The 15,874-nt window shown below is 65.8% G+C and overlaps 2 protein-coding genes across 3 annotated transcripts; both read right to left on the bottom strand.

Moving 5' to 3' along the window:
* Nucleotides 1-6,014: 6,014 nt before the first annotated feature.
* On the bottom strand, nt 6,015-10,246 carry TMOD4 (tropomodulin 4). Of its 2 annotated transcripts, XM_054179107.1 has the most exons (9): nt 10,112-10,246; nt 9,868-10,024; nt 9,099-9,221; nt 8,659-8,748; nt 8,317-8,453; nt 7,820-7,927; nt 7,408-7,551; nt 6,319-6,463; nt 6,016-6,138 (listed from the first exon to the last, which is right to left on the bottom strand). In XM_054179107.1, the coding sequence occupies exons 1-9, from the start codon at nt 10,232-10,234 to the stop codon at nt 6,116-6,118; spliced, it is 1,050 nt and encodes a 349-aa protein (XP_054035082.1). In that variant the 5' UTR covers nt 10,235-10,246; the 3' UTR covers nt 6,016-6,115. The 2 variants fall into 2 exon arrangements, with proteins under 2 accessions (XP_054035084.1, XP_054035082.1); XM_054179109.1 differs by lacking the exon at nt 9,099-9,221 and having other exon boundaries at nt 6,015-6,138.
* A 1,795-nt stretch (nt 10,247-12,041) lies between these two features.
* VPS72 (vacuolar protein sorting 72 homolog) lies at nt 12,042-15,119 on the bottom strand. Its single transcript, XM_054179106.1, has 6 exons — nt 14,979-15,119; nt 14,500-14,652; nt 14,176-14,287; nt 13,772-13,951; nt 13,370-13,511; nt 12,042-12,508 (listed from the first exon to the last, which is right to left on the bottom strand). The coding sequence occupies exons 1-6, from the start codon at nt 15,093-15,095 to the stop codon at nt 12,082-12,084; spliced, it is 1,131 nt and encodes a 376-aa protein (XP_054035081.1). The 5' UTR covers nt 15,096-15,119; the 3' UTR covers nt 12,042-12,081.
* Between the last annotated feature and the right edge of the window lie 755 nt (nt 15,120-15,874).

Below are 15,874 nucleotides of genomic sequence, written 5' to 3' on the forward strand. Positions count from 1 at the left end.
GCAACTTTTGAGATGAGCCTCACAGAAGGGACATAAACCAGAGAGAAAAGGAATCAAAAAGACTTCTGAAAGTGTTTGGACCTCCAAAGTCTCTTTCCTCACTAAAATCATCTTCTGTTTCGAGACATGGCCAGCAAGATGCATTTGAGCATCCCTGGCTCTCAGACTCGTTGTTTCATGGCCGATGGGACTGAGGTTCTAACCACAGCAGCTTTCACTTCACCTTCCCCCAAAACTAAAGGCTACAGGGCAAAGGCTGCAGGCTTGACTCTTGTCAGCATTGCTAACCCCCTAAACCACCTCGCACTGAAGACACCAGGACCCAAGGACAACAACAGGGTTAATGATCACTACACCTATAGATGGTAGCATCGAGCCCTCACCACGCTGCCAACCTATGGTGCCTGGGGAGTGCAAGATGCAATCAACAGTACCAAAGGTGGCAAATGCCCAAGATACAACTAAAGCCAAAGGGAACACAGGCTGCAGGTGGGCGATTTTGGCTGGCAACGCTCTGGCCAGCCACCTCCTTGCTTCGACATGGTGAGGAAGGCTCCATTCCCCTCCAGCAGCCATGAAGGCAGGTGGGACAGCCCTGAGAAGAGATGGCACAGGCTTGCCTGGAAGCCTGCTGCACCCCCAGATCCCACCTGAGGAGATGGCGCCAGGGCCTTGAGGCGGCGCCCGGGCCTGCAGGCACCGGCAGGGCCTTCAAGCAGCGCTAGGCCCCGCCACAGCAACCCCACCCCCAAGCTCCCACCGCTTCCCCTAGAGGCCGAGAGCAGCCCGGAGGCCCCGCATCTCCTCCGGGGGGTGCGCAACCTGCGCTGGACAGGCGACAGGCGAGGAGCTGCCCCCGGCCAGGCCCCGGCGCCGTTCGGAGCGGGGCAGCGCCGGCCTGCGGGTGACGTCAGCACGCCACGCACCTATCAGCGCGCTTCCCTGCGGCCCAGGAGGAAATGACGTCACCGTATCCCTCCGCCGGCAGCAGGTCGCGTGTTTGCGTGTATGTACGCAGTGTGCCTGCGCCGCCGCGCGCCCTCTTTTTCCTCCCGTCTCTGGTGTGAGGGGGACTTCCAGGTGAGGGAGGGAGGGAAGAGGGGGGAAAGAGGCGGGAGGGGGAAAGAGAAGGAGAGGCAAAAAAAAAAAGACCCGCGCCAAGCACGGAGCCGCCCCCCGTGAGAACGTGCGGGGAGCTCGCAGGAACAGAGATCATTTCTCCTCCTCGCAGCATCACGCTCGGGGGTCCCGGGGGGCTCATGCCTGTCGCCTCACCCGGAGAGCGGCGGAGCGGGGGGGCCCCTTTAGGGACGAGCAGGCGCGGCTGAGGCAGCGGGAGGAGCGGCGGCGGTGGGGACGTGAGGCGCCGCGAAGCCGGAGGGGGGGATGGGGAGTAGGGCAGGGGAAACCAGCGGTGGGATGTGGGGGAGTCTCCGCCGTGTGCGGGTGGCGGTAGGTGGCTGCTGGAACCGGTTCGAACCACCGGGGTCTGGGGGAGAAGAAGAAGAAGGGGGGGGGGAGGGGCAGGCTGCAGCCTCAGTACACAAAGCGGCGGCGAGGGGAGGGGAGGGGAGGGGGAGTGCTGGTCCCGCTGAGCGGCGAGGGGAGCGGAGGGCGCCGCCGCCGCCTTGTGTGTGGGGAAGGGACGGCAGGGGGGTGGCGAAGCGGCCCCGGCGGCTCCCTCCGCTTCTCGCCACCTCCCCCCACCTCGCTCTGTAGAACCCCCCCGGCGCTAAGCGGAGCCTCCCCCCGCCCACAGCCTGGGCACCAACAGAGCTTTCAGAACAGACGGTCCCGGCCCTTCCCGAAGGTTATCCAGCCAAGAATGACAGAAGGAGCGCACGCAAGTCCCAGTTCCCCTTTGCTCTTCCTTTCTTCGAGGTCCCTCTGCCCCTCCCTGCCTTCCAGCCCCTTGTAGGAAGGGGAGCTCTTGGTCAGCGTTGCCATCTCATTAAACTGGGCATCTCTTTATCCCCTCTGCTGTCTTGTTAAACTCGGGAATTGTTTTGCTGCTTACCAACAGGAGCAGCTGCACCACCAGCTCCCAGCGCAGGGCTCTGCCCCAGCACCTTGGAACAGAGGTGTGGAGAGGGACATCCTTGGATCCACCTGGGCCCACAGACCCTGGCCTGGTGCCTACCCTGGCCCCTCACACTGACAGGACACATCTGGGGTGCCTTGGTTGGTCTCTTCACAGGGACAGGACATCATCTGGGACCCCTTGGTTGTTCTCCTGTCCCATCAGTGGGGTAGGAGCTGGCTTTGAGAGCTTCTGGCCAAGGAGCACTGAAAGCTTCCCTGCAGAGTACCCTCAAGGCTGATTTTTCTGCCTGCAGATCTTAAACTGGAGATGTTTGCTGTCCCCAAGGTGTAGCTGTCACTGGGACAACAAATGGGACAGGAGCTGGGGGAGGTTTAGGCTGGACATGAGGAAGAAGTTCCTCACAGCCAGAGAGATTGGCCCTTGGGATGTGCTGCCCAGGGAGGTGGTGGAGTCCCCATCCCTGGAGGTGCTTAGGAAGAGCCTGGCTGAGGCCCTTGGTGCCATGGTTTGGTTGATCAGATGGTGCTGGGTGCTAGGTTGGACTGGATGATCTCGAAGGACTTTTCCAACCTGGTTTCTGGGGGAGGATCTGTTGCTTCTTTCAGGCACTATTTTACATCGTCCTCACCCTGCTGCTCTCTGCTGCCTCAGAGCTTCAGCTTGCTGCAGTTGTCCATTTTTGTCTTGCAGGCTTCCAGCAGGCACATCCCACACTTGGGTGGTGTCCCCAAGGCTGCCCCATGGGGCTGCCTGCCCTGGGATCCTTGCTCTCTGTTGCTGCTTTAGGCTCTGTCTGGCTGTGGGAGTCTTGGTGGGGGTTTGGTATTATGGCTATTCAGAGAAGCAGAGAATGCTGGGGTTGGAAGGGACCTCCAGAGATCATCCAGTCCAACCCACCCCCCAGCCAAAGCAGAACCACCCAGTGCAGGTCACACAGGAGCACATCCAGCTGGGTTTTGGTCTCCAGACAAGGAGACTCCATAACCTCTCTGGGCAGCCTGCTCCAGGCCTCCAGCAGCCTCACACCAAAGCAGCTCAGCTGGGCTCTGTTCAGAGGGGTTTCCATCCAAATGAAAAACAACCAAATTACAACAAAATAAACTCATTTTGAAACCCCTACAGCCCAGCCACAGGAGCATCCACTCCTGACCCCGTGCAGCCCAGGTCAAAGCCTCTTTCCGTCCTGGGAGGGACGGAGAGAACACAGGGGCCACACGGGGAGATCACTTCATGCTACTGGGAACGGAGCCCCCCTGACTCCTCCGGACCGCTGCAGACCGACCCTCCCCCCAGCCGCGTGCCGGCTGCCGCCGTCGGCTTCCGGGCAGCGCCGAGCCCAGCACCCAACCCTGCCCCCCGCCGCGGATCCTCGCGGTCCCGGCCCCGGGAACCTGCCGCCAGCTCCGGGAACCCTCCCACAAGCAGAGCCAAGGCAGAGTCCTACAGCTGCTACAGCAAAGCGCCAGAGAGCAGCAGGGGCTGGCACTGACTTGGTGCAGAGCAGAGAACCAGGAATCCAGGACGGTGCAGTGGGAGCCGTTTTAAAGCGGGCAGCGCTGTCGTGCAGAGGGTGGCACCATCTTGGTGCCCCCAGACCCATTTACATGTCCCTTAGACCCCCTTTGTCACCCTCTAAACCCCTTTAGATGACAGGGAAAACGTGGTTGGGGGGGGTCGGGGCTGCAGGGACACCGAAAATCAGAGTGAGTCCTGCGGGACCCCAAAACCTGAAACCCCACAGAGACCCCTAACCCTCACAGCCCCCTTGAACCCCCCCAACTCCTTTGGGACCCTCCAAAGGCCCCTAGGGAGCCTCCAGGAGACCCTCTAGAGGCCCCCTGACACCTCTAGATGTCCACAAAACCCCTTTAGAGGCCCCCAAATACCTTTCAATGCCTCCAATGCCCCTTTGGAGGCCATTCACGCCCTTAGCGGCAGGTGGCAGCACGCAGTACCCAGCCGTGCCCACAAGGAGGCAGCAGTGAGCAAGAGAGTCCGCGGCACTAGGGACGCCGAGACCCCAGCAGCGCCACCCAGACACAGGGGGTCCTGACACAGAGACCCCAGCAGCGCCACCCAGACACAGGGGGTCCTGACACAGAGACCCCAGCAGCGCCACCCAGACACAGGGGGTCCTGACACAGAGACCCCAGCAGCGCCACCCAGACACAGGGGGTCCTGACACAGAGACCCCAGCAGCGCCACCCAGACACAGGGGGTCCTGACACAGAGACCCCAGCAGCGCCACCCAGACACAGGGGGTCCTGACACAGAGACCCCAGCAGCGCCACCCAGACACAGGGGGTCCTGACACAGAGACCCCAGCAGCGCCACCCAGACACAGGAGGTCCTGACACAGAGACCCCAGCAGCGCCACCCAGACACAGGAGGTCCTGACACAGAGACCCCAGCAGCGCCACCCAGACACAGGGGGTCCTGACACAGAGACCCCAGCAGCGCCACCCAGACACAGGGGGTCCTGACACAGCTCCAGGGCTGCGCTGGCCCCGGCAGGGCAGGGCTGCCAGGCTCTCAGGGGGGCATCTCCCACATTTTGGGTCTCAGCAGCCTCCCTCTGCCCTCCCAGACAGCCCCAGGGTAGCTGCAGCCCAGAGGCAGCAAGGGGGCAAAGGAAGGTCCTCGCTGGCAGCCCCCAGCCCGCCCCAAGCCCCCAGCCCCACACAGCGCCAGGCCCTGGAGCACTATCTGCATCTGTGGGGGTGAGTTCTGGACCCAGCCCCCCCCACCTCGGGCTGGGGACCCCCAGGTTGGGGCCACCCCACACTGCCTCTGTCTGTCCCTCTGTCCCCAGCTCTGGCTAGCTGCTGGACCCCTCTGGCAAGTGGGTCAAGGATGAGAAGGTTGACTTCGACTCAGACGAGGTGGAGCCTCCCACGCTGCTGCCCCCAGCCCGAGTCCCCCTGCCCCCCACCAGGCCCCCCAGAGACAGCCCCCACCTGGCTGTCCCCCAGCCTCCCCCTCCCCTCATGAGCAGAACAAACTGCAGCAGGGGTGGAAGTGTCTGAGCCCTTGGGGCAGCTCCTTGGGCTGATACTGACTGGGGGTCCCACAGCCTTCTGCCTGGGGGGTGGGAGTTCTGGGGTTTTTTGGGGGGGTGTCCTGACCCTGGTCAGAGCCCTGGGAGCTCCATGCCAGCCTTGCTGTGGGCCTTGGCCTGGCCTTGCCCTGTCCCCTGCCCTGTCCCCTGCTGTCCCTGGCCCAAGTCACACTCATTTTTTCACACACTGGCAGCTGCCTGCAGGTTGTGGCCTTTTGGGGTGGCAGTGCTGGGCCCCCCACCCCCATCCCCACCCCCATCCCCTCCCTTCCCCCAACCTCCTCCTCCCTGTCCCCAGCAGCTGTCCCAGAGCTTTGGAAAGTGCCTGGCCCTGACACCTTCCCCTGCCTCAGTTTCCCCCCCCCCCCGTTTTCCTGCCTGCCTTTGAGTGCCCCCACACCAGGGCTGGCACCGAAGGAGCTATGCCCAGCTGGCATCCACACCCCTGAGGCAGCACCCAAGGGTCTCTGGAGCCCAGAGTTGGCTCCTGTGCCCATGGAGGGGGTGTCCCTGGCAGTGATGTTAGCTCTGGGCACCAGGCTTTAGCTGCTTGCTTGCCTCCTGCTATAAATAGGTGGTAGGAGCTATAAATAGACCTTGTGTGTGCCCCCCAACCTCACCAGGCTATGGGTGCCCTGGGTGCCAGGTTCTGTGCCATGTGGGGGCACCCAGCTGCCCACTTTGGGGGGGGCTTGGGGGTTACCCTTCTTCCTTGCACCCCTCTGCTGCTGTAATCCAACCCCTGAGGTATAAATACCCTGGGCCCTGCTGCTCCCCGAGGGGATCCAGGCTCAGGCCGGGGATTAAGGGCCGGATGTGAACGGGGTGGGGGCACGGCCACGACCTCTCCCTCAGCTCATCCCCATGCTCCCAGTCCCGGCCCCAGACACAAATCCTACCCCGGGACACATCCCAGCAGATCCCAAGCTCAGTACTCTCTTTATTTACAGCACTGGGATGGGGCTGGGGAAGAGGGGTTGAGGGCTGGGGGGGAGGGAGGGGGCTGGGGGCCCTTAGGTTTTCTTCTGCTTGCGACCTGGGGCCAAGGAAAAGAAGCAAGAGAAAAACTGTCAGGGTTGGAAGGGACCTCAAGGACCACCCAGTTCCAACCCCCCCTGCCATGGGGGGCCGGGGGGGGAGGGTGGCAGGCATGGGACCCCCTTCCCCTTCGCCCCCATTCCTAGCCCGGGGGGAGCGGTCCCGGGGGGGCACTCACGGAGTTCGTTGTTGTTGGTGATGGCGATGGAGGCTCGGGCGCGGGGTCCCTGCTGCGTGAAGTGGTAGCCGAAGCGCACCACGGAGGGACACTGCTCCAGCATGGAAGCCATCTCCATCTCCACCGAGTCCCCGAGCCGCTGGCACTGCCGGCAGACGGAGGTCGGGGGGGCGGCGGCAAATTGGCGGCGGCGGCAAGTCGGGGCCACCCCTCCCCTGCCCCAGTGCCCGGCCCCCCCGCGCCCCCCAAGTCCAGCTCCTGGGGTGTAGTAGATTTCGTGCTGAGAAGTCCCCAGGGATGCTCCAAGCTTGGAGCAGAGGGGTTGGAAACTGCCCGGGAGGGAAAGGAGCTGGGAGGGTTGGGGTCAATAATTGGAAGGCAGAATCGATTCTGCCAGGAAATAGTTAAGGCAGGAACCCCGGAATAGCAAGGGGCACAAGGCGGGGGGGGGGGGCTTGGGGGAGGTCTCAAGGGGGCTTGGAGGGGCGCTCCCACAGCTCTTGATGTGGGACAGACAGACAGCTGCCTGGGCCAGGGAGGGTTTATTCCCATATCACAGATCCCAGGATGTGAGGAGTTGGAAGGGACCTCTGGAGACCCTCGAGTCCAAGCCCCTGCCAGAGCAGGAGCACAGAACCCAGCACAGGGCACACAGGACCCCAGGGGGGGCTTCAAGTCTCCAGGGAAGGAGACTCCACAACCTCACAGTGCAGAAGCTCTTCCTCCTGCTGAGCTGGACCCTCCTGTGCTGCAGTCTCCATCCATTGCCCCTTGGCCTATCCCAGGGTGCAGCTGAGCAGAGCCTGTCCCTGTCCCTGTCCCTGTCCCTGTCCCTGTCCCTGTCCCTCTCCCTCTCCCTCTCCCTTCCTGACCCCCAGCCTCAGGTATTTATGACCATTTCGTAGGTGTCCTCTCAGCTTTCCTCTCTCTACACCAAGCACCCCCAGGGCTCTCAGCCTCTCCTCCTCAGGCAGTGCTGCAGTCCCTTCCTCACCCTTGCAGCCCCCTCCAGCAGATCCCTGTCCACCCTGGGCACCTCCTCCTGCCTTGGGGGCACCTCCTCCTCCTGCTGCCGGTGCCAGTCTCTACCTGGTTGTCCACCTTGAGCTCCGTGAGGCTGCGGTTGTGGTGCATGGCTCGGATGATGCTCAGCATCCCGGCGCTGGTGATGAAGTTGGACTCAATGTTGAGGCTCTCCAGGGTCTTGTTCTCCATCAGCATCTCGGCCACAGCCTGTGTGGCACCTCAGGGAGTCACCTCGGCTGGCACCCCAAGGCTGGCACCCCAAGGCTGGCACAAGCTCCACTACCACCACCTCCACCCTCTGGAACCTCCTGGCGCCCATCGACGCCCCACGGGCAGCGGTGGGGATGCCAGCAGCAGCCTGGGTTGGGCTTGCTGGTGCCCGGGAGGGAGCCAGAGGGAGGGGACTGTGCCCTCCTCTGCCTGGGGGGCACCGGGAGAGGGAGGAGGGGACAGCGGCACAAGGGGCCGGACTCACAGCGGCCACGGGGTCGTTGCTGCGGGTGGCCACCAGGCTGAGCTTGCGGACGTGGGTGTTGGCCTTCATGGCCTCGCAGATGGCCTTCAGCGTGGCGACAGGAATGTCCTGGGGCGAGGGCACAGTCACCCAGGGCCCGGGGACACCCCCAGGGCACCAGGAGTGGCACCCAGAGGCTGTGGGATGGCGCTGAAGGGGCGCAGGTGGCACGAGAGGAAGGCTGGTGCCACCCGGGAGCCGCTCCGGGCTGGGGGCAAACGAGCCAGGGGTGCCCCCAGGACAGGGAGCAGCCCCACAGGGACAGAGTGGCTCAGCCACGTGGGCACACACCGAGGTGCCACTCGTCACCCTGGCACCACCTGGGGACACTCTGGGACAGAGACCAGCCCAGCATGGGCAGCAGAACCTGGGGGTGCCCTGGAAACACCCTGAGGTAGAGACTGCCCCCATGGGGACACCCTGGGCACCTCGGGGGGCACTGCCAGCTGCTCCCTCACCTTGATGTTGTTGAGGTTGACCTCCTGCAGGGCCTCATCGTTGGTCTGGATCCTCCTCAGGGTCTCCTCCACGTCCGTGGGGTTGGGAGGTTCGTCTGGCACCGGCTTGTAGCTGTAGCTGTCCGGCTTCACCACGCCTGGGGGCACCCGGGGGGGCATGGGGGGCACCCACGGCCATGCCAGGGGTTGTGTGTGCCCAGGCACAGGGGCACAGATGTGAGGGCAGCCCACAAAGGTTCTGCTCTCCACAGCCCTGCCGTGCCCTGCGCTGGGAGTGCCAACCTGTGCGCCCCCTGCCCCAGGGGTCCCACCCCAGTGCCCCCCCGTGCCCATGCTACTCACTGTTGATGCCCTCGGTGTTGGAGATGGTGCCGCTGCAGATGGCATCATAGTACTGCTTGTTGCTCATCAGGGTGTACATGCCCAGGATGGCTGCAGGGCACGGGGGGAGGGGTCAGCAGGTGCCCCACAGCTCCCAGGGTGTGCCCTCGCCTCAGGCTGTGGTGTGCCATGGCCACCCCTGTGCCAGGCTGTGGTGTGGTGTGGCAGCCCCATGCCAGGCTGTGGTGTGCTATGGCCACCCCTGTGCCAGGCTGTGGTGTGGTGTGGCAGCCCCATGCCAGGCTGGGGTGTGCCATGGCTGCCCCAGGCCAGGCTGGGGTGCCACACAGGTGCCCTGTGCTAGGCTATGGTGCCATATGGCCACCCCATGCCATGCTGTAGTGCCACACAGCCATTCCCTGCCAGGCTGTGGTGCCCAGGGGTGCCCGTGCCATACCCACCGGCGATGTCGCACATCTCGGCCTCGGTGGCGTTGGCCAAGGCCTCCTCCAGCTCTGGCTCCAGAGTGATTTGCTCCTCCCTGGGGATCTCCCTCGTTGGGTTCTTGGGCACAAAAGGCTTCCCTGGGCACAGGGGGGCACAGGGGTCACAGGTCACACATGGCACTAGGCACAGGATCCTCCCTGGGGTTGTGTGGCTATGCTGGGGGCATGATGGTGCCAGGCAGTGGCCACGCTGGAGGGGTGGCACTGCCAGGGGCTGGGGTTGTCACCAGGTCTCTGTGCCAGGGGTGGTATTGCCAGGGGGTGGCATTGCCAGGGGGTGGCTGTGCTGGAGGTGGCATTGCCAGGGGTGGCATTGCCAGGGGGTGGCCGTGCTGGAGGTGACATTGCCAGGGGTGGCATTGCCAGGGGGTGGCCGTGCTGGAGGTGGCATTGCCAGGGGTGACATTGCCAGGGGGTGGCATTGCAGGGGTGCCCATACAGGGGGATGGCATTGCCAGGCAATGGCTGTGCCGGGGATGACATTGCAGGAGGTGCCCATTCTGGGGGTGACATTGCCAGGGGGTGCCCATCCCGGGAGGGCTGGCAGGGCCCCAGCTCGCCCAGGACACCTGAGCCGCTGGCGAGCCTGGGGCTGCAGAGCTAAATATACTCAGTGCTGGGGGCCCCCGGGCGCCCTGGCCCCTGCCACCTTCCCCCCCCCCCGTCCCTGTCCCCATTGCCCCCTTCCCCCACCCCCGTGTGCCAGCCTGGGCTCCCTGGGCACCTTTCTTCTCGCCGGTGAAGGGCACCAGGTCCTGGCGCTCGGCAGCCTCCAGCGCCTGCTTCTCCAGGTGCTGCAGCAGAGCCTCCCTGTCCAGGGGCCCCGTGGGGCTCTTCTGCGTCTGGTCCCTCTGGCGCAGCCCCGCGGGCAGCAGCACGTTCTGGGGGGGCAGCCGTGGGGGAGTGTGGGGAGGTGGGGGTCACCCACAGTGCCAGCCGTGGCGGGGGATGGGGATGGGGTGGCTCACCTCGGGGTCCATCTCGGCCAGCTCCAGGTCGAGCTGCGCCAACTCCTCTGCCGACAGCTCCCGCAGGATCTTGTCCTCGTCGATGTCTTTGTACTTCTCCAGCTCCTGCCGGTAGGACGTCATGGCGGGGGGCTCGGGGGGCTCTGGGGGGAAGGGGACACAGGGGAGGTGAGGAGCTGCTGGGAGGCTCTGTGGGGTGGAAGGATGCCCTGTGGCATGAGGTACCATCCCCCACCCCCCCACCTCCACGCCGGGGCGATCCTCCCCCCACCCATGCCAGAGTGACTCCACACCGTGCTCACCCCCCCCGTGCCGTGGTGCCCTCACATCCATGCCATGGACCCCCCCTCCGTGCCATCCTGCTCCCCCTTCCAGGTCATGGCCCTTGTGCCACAGGGTGGTATTGGGTCCCTACTGCTCTGGTGGGGCCGGGGGGCACCCCAGGGTGGGGGTCACAGCTCCAAGGTGCTCCCCAAGACCTGGAGTCCCCTCAGTGCTCCCCAGGACCAGCACCAGCACCAGCACCAGGACCTGTTTTCCCCTCAGTGCTCCCCCCCCCCCCCCCCCCCCCCCAGTCTTCCCCACTGCCTGGGGGCCAAATCCCAGTTCGGCCTCCCCCTACCCCCCTCCAGCCCCACTTTGACACCCCCCCCACCCCCCCCAGGTCCCCCCCTCCCTGCTGGGTTAACCCCTGGGGCCACGACTGCCCTGACACTAGGGTCAGACCCCTCCGAGAAGGACCAGGTTGGGATTTGTCCCCCAGGAGCTGAGTCCCCAGGGCTGGGAGGGGACCCCCACCCCCAGCTATCCCACTCAGTACCCCCAGGAGGAACCAAGCCCCCATGGGTGATCCCTGCAGGGTTGGAGGGACCCCTTGGGGAGCAGCTGACAGCACCCAGACCCCCTGCTTGGGGGGGACCACCTGCATCCCGGAGACTCCCCCCTCAACCCCTGGGACCCTCCCCACCCCCGTGGGCCCTACCTGGCTGGCGGCCGTGGGGAGGGGGGGCGGCGGCGGAGCTGTGGCTGGGTGCTGAGCCCCGGTGCTGAGCCAAGGGCTCCGGCGGCGCAGGGCATGAGATCAGCGATTTATTCTGCGAGCCGCGGGGAGGGGCAGGATCACATAACCCCAGGCGCTATCGAGCCCTGCCAGCCCCGGCGCCTCCTCCCCGGCACCCCTCGCCCCGGGGGCCCCTCCCGACACGCCCCCGCGCCCCGGGGGGGACCACGGGAGAGGCTGACCTTTGTGCTTGGGGTCCTGCAGCGCTCTGAAGACCCCCACGACCTCCTCCCTGCTCCCCAGGTGGGGTCAAGCCCTGCCAGCCGCACTACAGCACCCCTGGCAGTGTGCCCCCCGCCCCCCCCCCGGCACCCCACTTCACCCTTTGTGGGACCACAGCAGAGGCTGAACCTGTGTGCTTGGGGTCCTGCAGCGCTCTAAAGACCCCCGAGACCACCTCCCTGCTCCCTCAGGGATGTTTTTTGCCTTCCCCCCCACAGCTACCTGGGTGACTCTGCTCAAGTGTCGTCCCCCCACCCCGAGGAGAGCAGCTGCAGGGGCTCTGGGTGCTGCAGGGGTCCCCTCTCCCCTCGAGTCTCCCCCTTAACTCTCCCCTCCCCCCCCGAAGCCATTCTGGGGGCAGCAGCCTTGGGAACTGGCTTTTATTGTAGAGGCTGTGAGAAAAGGGGGGGGTGGGGGGGGGGAGGAATCCTGCACCCCTGGGGGTTAGCAGGGGGGCTCCTGGTGACAGGAAAGAAGAGACCCCAACCCCCCAACCCCCTCCCCCCCCCGTGGCTTGCAGGCCTCTGGAATTCATTTCCCTTTCACATATAAAAAAAAAGAGGAAGGAGATAAAGAGAACAACAAAGTCCTGGACCTGGGGGGGTGAGACCTCCCCCCACAGCCACCTCAAGCCCCCCTAGGGCCACCTCAAGCTCCGTTTGGGGACCCCCAAGCCCCGCTCTGAAGCTCAGCTGCCGGGGACGCTCTGCTTGATGATGATCTTCTGGCGGGCAGGGCGCAGCCCGGGGTCGGGGCCGGGGGGAGCGGCGGCGGCCGCGGCAGCTCCTCCCAGCGGGGCGGAGGAGGAGGAAGAGGAGGCGGCGGCGGCGCTGGGCAGGCCGTGGGCGGTGATGTACTTCTTGTAAGCCTCCCGGATGATCTTGAAGGCTCTGATGTTGGAGTAGGGGATGTCGGTGATGGGGTCCCGGTAGACGGCCGGCCGGTGGGTGACAGGACACAGCTCCCGCACCGGCAGCCGCGGCGGCTTGGCCCGGGGGAAGAAGCGATCGAAGGTTTCGTCGTCGCTGAAGGAGATGAAGGTCCTGGAGCACTTCCCAGCGCTGCCCAGAGGTGGAGCCGGGGCTGCCTCGGCCGGCTGGAGGTCTTGGTCCAAGCTACAAGAGGCACAGAATGGGGACGGGGGCTGTGCAGTCTCCTCTGGAGGCTTTCAAAGCCCCCTCTGGATCTGCTCCCGTGGGACCTGCCTGGGATTCTGCGCTCCTGCTCTGGCAGGGGGCTTGGACTCCAGGATCTCCAAAGGTCCCTCCCAGCCCTGACCTCCTGGGATCTGTGACCCAGTGGAAGGGAGCTTGAAGACCAATGCAGTTCCAGCTTCCCCCCACAGTGGTTTTGTGTGGAAACTTTGGGGAGTTTTGTCCTCTGACCTCACCTGGCAGCACTGCTGGGGCTGGAGTGAGGTTGGTTAAGTGTCACAGACTGGGTTGGAAGGGACCCCAAAGCTCAGCCAGCTCCACCCCCCTGCCATGGGCAGGGTCACCTCCCACCAGCCCAGGCTGCTCCAGGCCTCATCCAGCCTGGCCTGGAACACCTCCAGGCAGGAGGCAGCCACAGCCTCCCTGGGCAGCCTGTGCCAGACTCTCCCCAGCATTTCTTCCTCATCTCCAGTCTCAGTCTCCCCTCTCCCAGCTCAAATCCATTGTCCCTTGGCCTGGCACTCCCACCCCTTGTCCCAAGTCCCTCCCCAGCTCTCCTGGAGCCCCTTCAGGTTCTGGAAGGCTGCTCTGAGGTCTCAGAACCCAAGAGACCTCTCTGGGGATTGTGGGGGGGAAGCCCTGGCAGAGCTGCCAGGGTGTGCAGACCAGATCTGCTCCAGCCACACCTGAGACGTGAGGCTTGAGGGGCTCCTAAACACTGCAGAGCCTGGGGAAGGCTCAGGGTGGGGAGGTGGGGACAGAGGAACACATTTGGGTGCATGGGGAGGAAAACAAACCACAGCTGAGGTGAGCACAACCTACCCCTCCACGTCCACGTTCTCCTCCCTGCCCGGCTCGGGCAGCAGGGGCATGGTCACAGACCAGTACCGGATCACAGGCCCCACACACTTCCTCTTCTTCTGCACCTGCTTCTTCTTGTCGGCCTCCAGGCGCTCGTAGTTCTCTGGGGCAGCCCCAGGGGGAGGCTCCACCTCAGCACCACCCTGCCCTGCCCCCCAGCACCCTTCAGGGGGTCCTTGTGCCCCTTGGCACAGCTCCCAGCTCACCCAGCACCCTTCTGGGGGTCCCTGCACCCCTCAGCACCCTCATCTCCCCTGCCCCAGCACCCTTCTGGGGGTCCCTGCACCCCTCAGCACCCTCATCTCCCCTGCCCCAGCACCCTTCTGGGGGTCCCTGCACCCCTGGGCACAGCTCCCAGCTCACCCAGGGAGCGGAGGTTGATCTCCTCTGTGATCTTCGCCTCCTCCAGCAGCTCCTCCTGTGTCAGGGGCCGGTCGTAGTTGGGGCCTCCCTTCTTCCTCTTGGACTGGACCTGCCTCTCCTGGAGCCGCAGGAAGGTTTGCCGAGTGTGCTCCGTGGTCGACTGCCGCATGTGCTTCCGGCCTGCCGCGGGGGGGCGCTGCTGAGCCTGGGCACCCCTGGGCCCGGCTCAGCTGGAGCTCACCCACAGCCTGCCCTCTGCCCGCCTGGGTCCAGCCCATCCCAGCCCTGCCCAGGCCTGGCTCACCGTGGGCACTGCCTGGACCCGGCTCAGCACAGGCACCCCCGGGGGTGGCTGCCCTGGAGCTGCCCCCAGCCTCCCCCCCCGCCGGTGCCAGGGCACTCACTGTCTCCCAGGTCATCCTGCAGCTCCAGGGGGATGGATTTCACCTCCCGGGGCTTTTGGGAGCTGCTGCTGGGGGTCTCTGGTTTCTTGGGGCGAAGGCTCTTGAGAGGTTCCTGTGGGATGGGGGAAGGGATGTGAGGAAAACTTCTCCTGGCTGCGGCAATCCCTTGGGATGGGGCAGAGGATGCGAGGCAAACTTCTCCTGTCCACAATCATCCTGTGGGATGGAGCAGGGGATGTGAGGAAGATGGAAATCTGCCCCCTGGCCTCAGCTTCGTCCCAGCCTGGGTTTGTCCTAACGGGCAGCCCCCGGCCCCGCCGGTACCCGGTAGGCCTTGGTGACCACGCGGCGGCGGCGCTTGGGCTCGCTCTCGTCCTGGTCGCTGGCCGGTTCGTCGCCCTCGTCGATGTCGAAGTCCGAATCCACTTCGTCGTCGCTGTCCGACTGGTCGCCGCGGTACTCGTCATCGCCCGACTCCTGCGGGGACAAAGCGGCTGCGGCGCTGCCCGCGGAGCTCCCCCGAGCCCCGGCGGCCCCACGGAGGTCCCGGACGGTTCCTTAACAGACATCCCCAGAGCCAAGCCCCTCGGATCCCGCCCCTCCCCCGGTGATTCCCACCTCCCCCCCGGGGCTCCACATCTACCCTACCTCAGGATCCCCAGATATCCCCTCGGGGCCCCCGAGCCCCCCCGTGACACCGCACTGCGCCCCCGAGCCCCTCACAGCCCTGAGACACCCTGGCTCTAAGGCCCCCGAGACCCCCGCCCGGCCCCTTCCTGCCGCAGCTCCCCGCGTCCCCGCACCTCAGTGAAGCCTCCGTAGGTGGTCTGGTAGAACTCATCCTCCTCCTCGGCCTCCAGGAGCCCCGAGAGGCGGTTACCGGCCGTGCGCCGCGGGGCGCGGCCCTCCGCCAGGCTCATGGCTGCGGCCGGGGCTGCGCCGGGCTCCGCGGCCGCCAGGCAGGACGCAGCCAGCGCCGAGCTGCCGATGGCAGCGAGCGCCCCCGGGCGGGCCGCGGGGGCACTGCGCGCTCCTCCTCGGGGCGCGGGGAGGGGAGGAACCGAAGCCATCGTCACTGGGAAGATGACGTCACTGGGAAGGGTCCATCATGGAGGCATCAGGGGAAGGTGACGTCATGGGGAGGGTAACGTAGCGGGGCCGCCCCCGCCCCCCATGCCTGTCTGTGTGCCGGCTTCGGGGCCCTTCCCCCTCTCTCTCAGCGCGGCCTCATCGCTCCGGCTGGGGAGAGACGTGGGGGTGACGTCACCGGGTGACGTCATAGCAAGCCGGCAGCGTCCGGCGCTGCCACGTGCTCCCCCCGGCTTTGTTTTGGAGTCCCTCGCCGCGCTCTGCGCATGCGCCAGGGACATTTCCCCCTCCCCCCCCCGGCCGCTCCTGCCCTGGCTCCCTCCCGGGCGGGGGCGGGCCCTAGCGGGGAGGGGCCTAGCGGGGAGGGGCCGGAGGCAGGCGGGGAGGGGCGCGGGCGGCGCGTGCTCGCCCGTGGCCGCCGCAAGAGGAGGGCGCGCGGCAAGATGGCGGCGGCGGGGCCCGAGTCGGGGGGCAGCAGCGGCAGCAGCGGCGGCCTGGCGGGTACGGGGCCGGGCCCTGTGGGAGCCGGGAGCGCGGGCTGGGGGCGCCCTGGAGCCGAGCCGAGAGTCGGGAAGGGGGCGTGGGGTGCTGAGGGGCTGTGAGAGGCGCC

Source organism: Dryobates pubescens, assembly GCF_014839835.1.
Source record: "Dryobates pubescens isolate bDryPub1 chromosome 41 unlocalized genomic scaffold, bDryPub1.pri SUPER_41_unloc_1, whole genome shotgun sequence".
In the NCBI taxonomy this organism is placed as follows: Eukaryota; Metazoa; Chordata; class Aves; order Piciformes; family Picidae; genus Dryobates; species Dryobates pubescens.

Bases quoted from the DNA above. Each gene is read 5' to 3' on its own strand.
- TMOD4 (XM_054179107.1), bottom strand. From the start codon at position 10,234: ATGACGTCCTACCGGCAGGAGCTGGAGAAGTACAAAGACATCGACGAG. The intron at 8,454-8,658 runs GTGAGTAGCATG...GGGTGCCCCCAG, and splicing joins CAACACCGAGGGCATCAACA to GCGTGGTGAAGCCGGACAGC. The intron at 6,139-6,318 runs GTGAGTGCCCCC...CCTTGGCCCCAG, and splicing joins CACCAACAACAACGAACTCC to GTCGCAAGCAGAAGAAAACC.
- VPS72 (XM_054179106.1), bottom strand. From the start codon at position 15,095: ATGAGCCTGGCGGAGGGCCGCGCCCCGCGGCGCACGGCCGGTAACCGC. The intron at 14,288-14,499 runs GTACCGGCGGGG...CCCATCCCACAG, and splicing joins TGGTCACCAAGGCCTACCGG to GAACCTCTCAAGAGCCTTCG. The intron at 13,952-14,175 runs GTGAGTGCCCTG...CCCCCGCGGCAG, and splicing joins GCAGGATGACCTGGGAGACA to GCCGGAAGCACATGCGGCAG.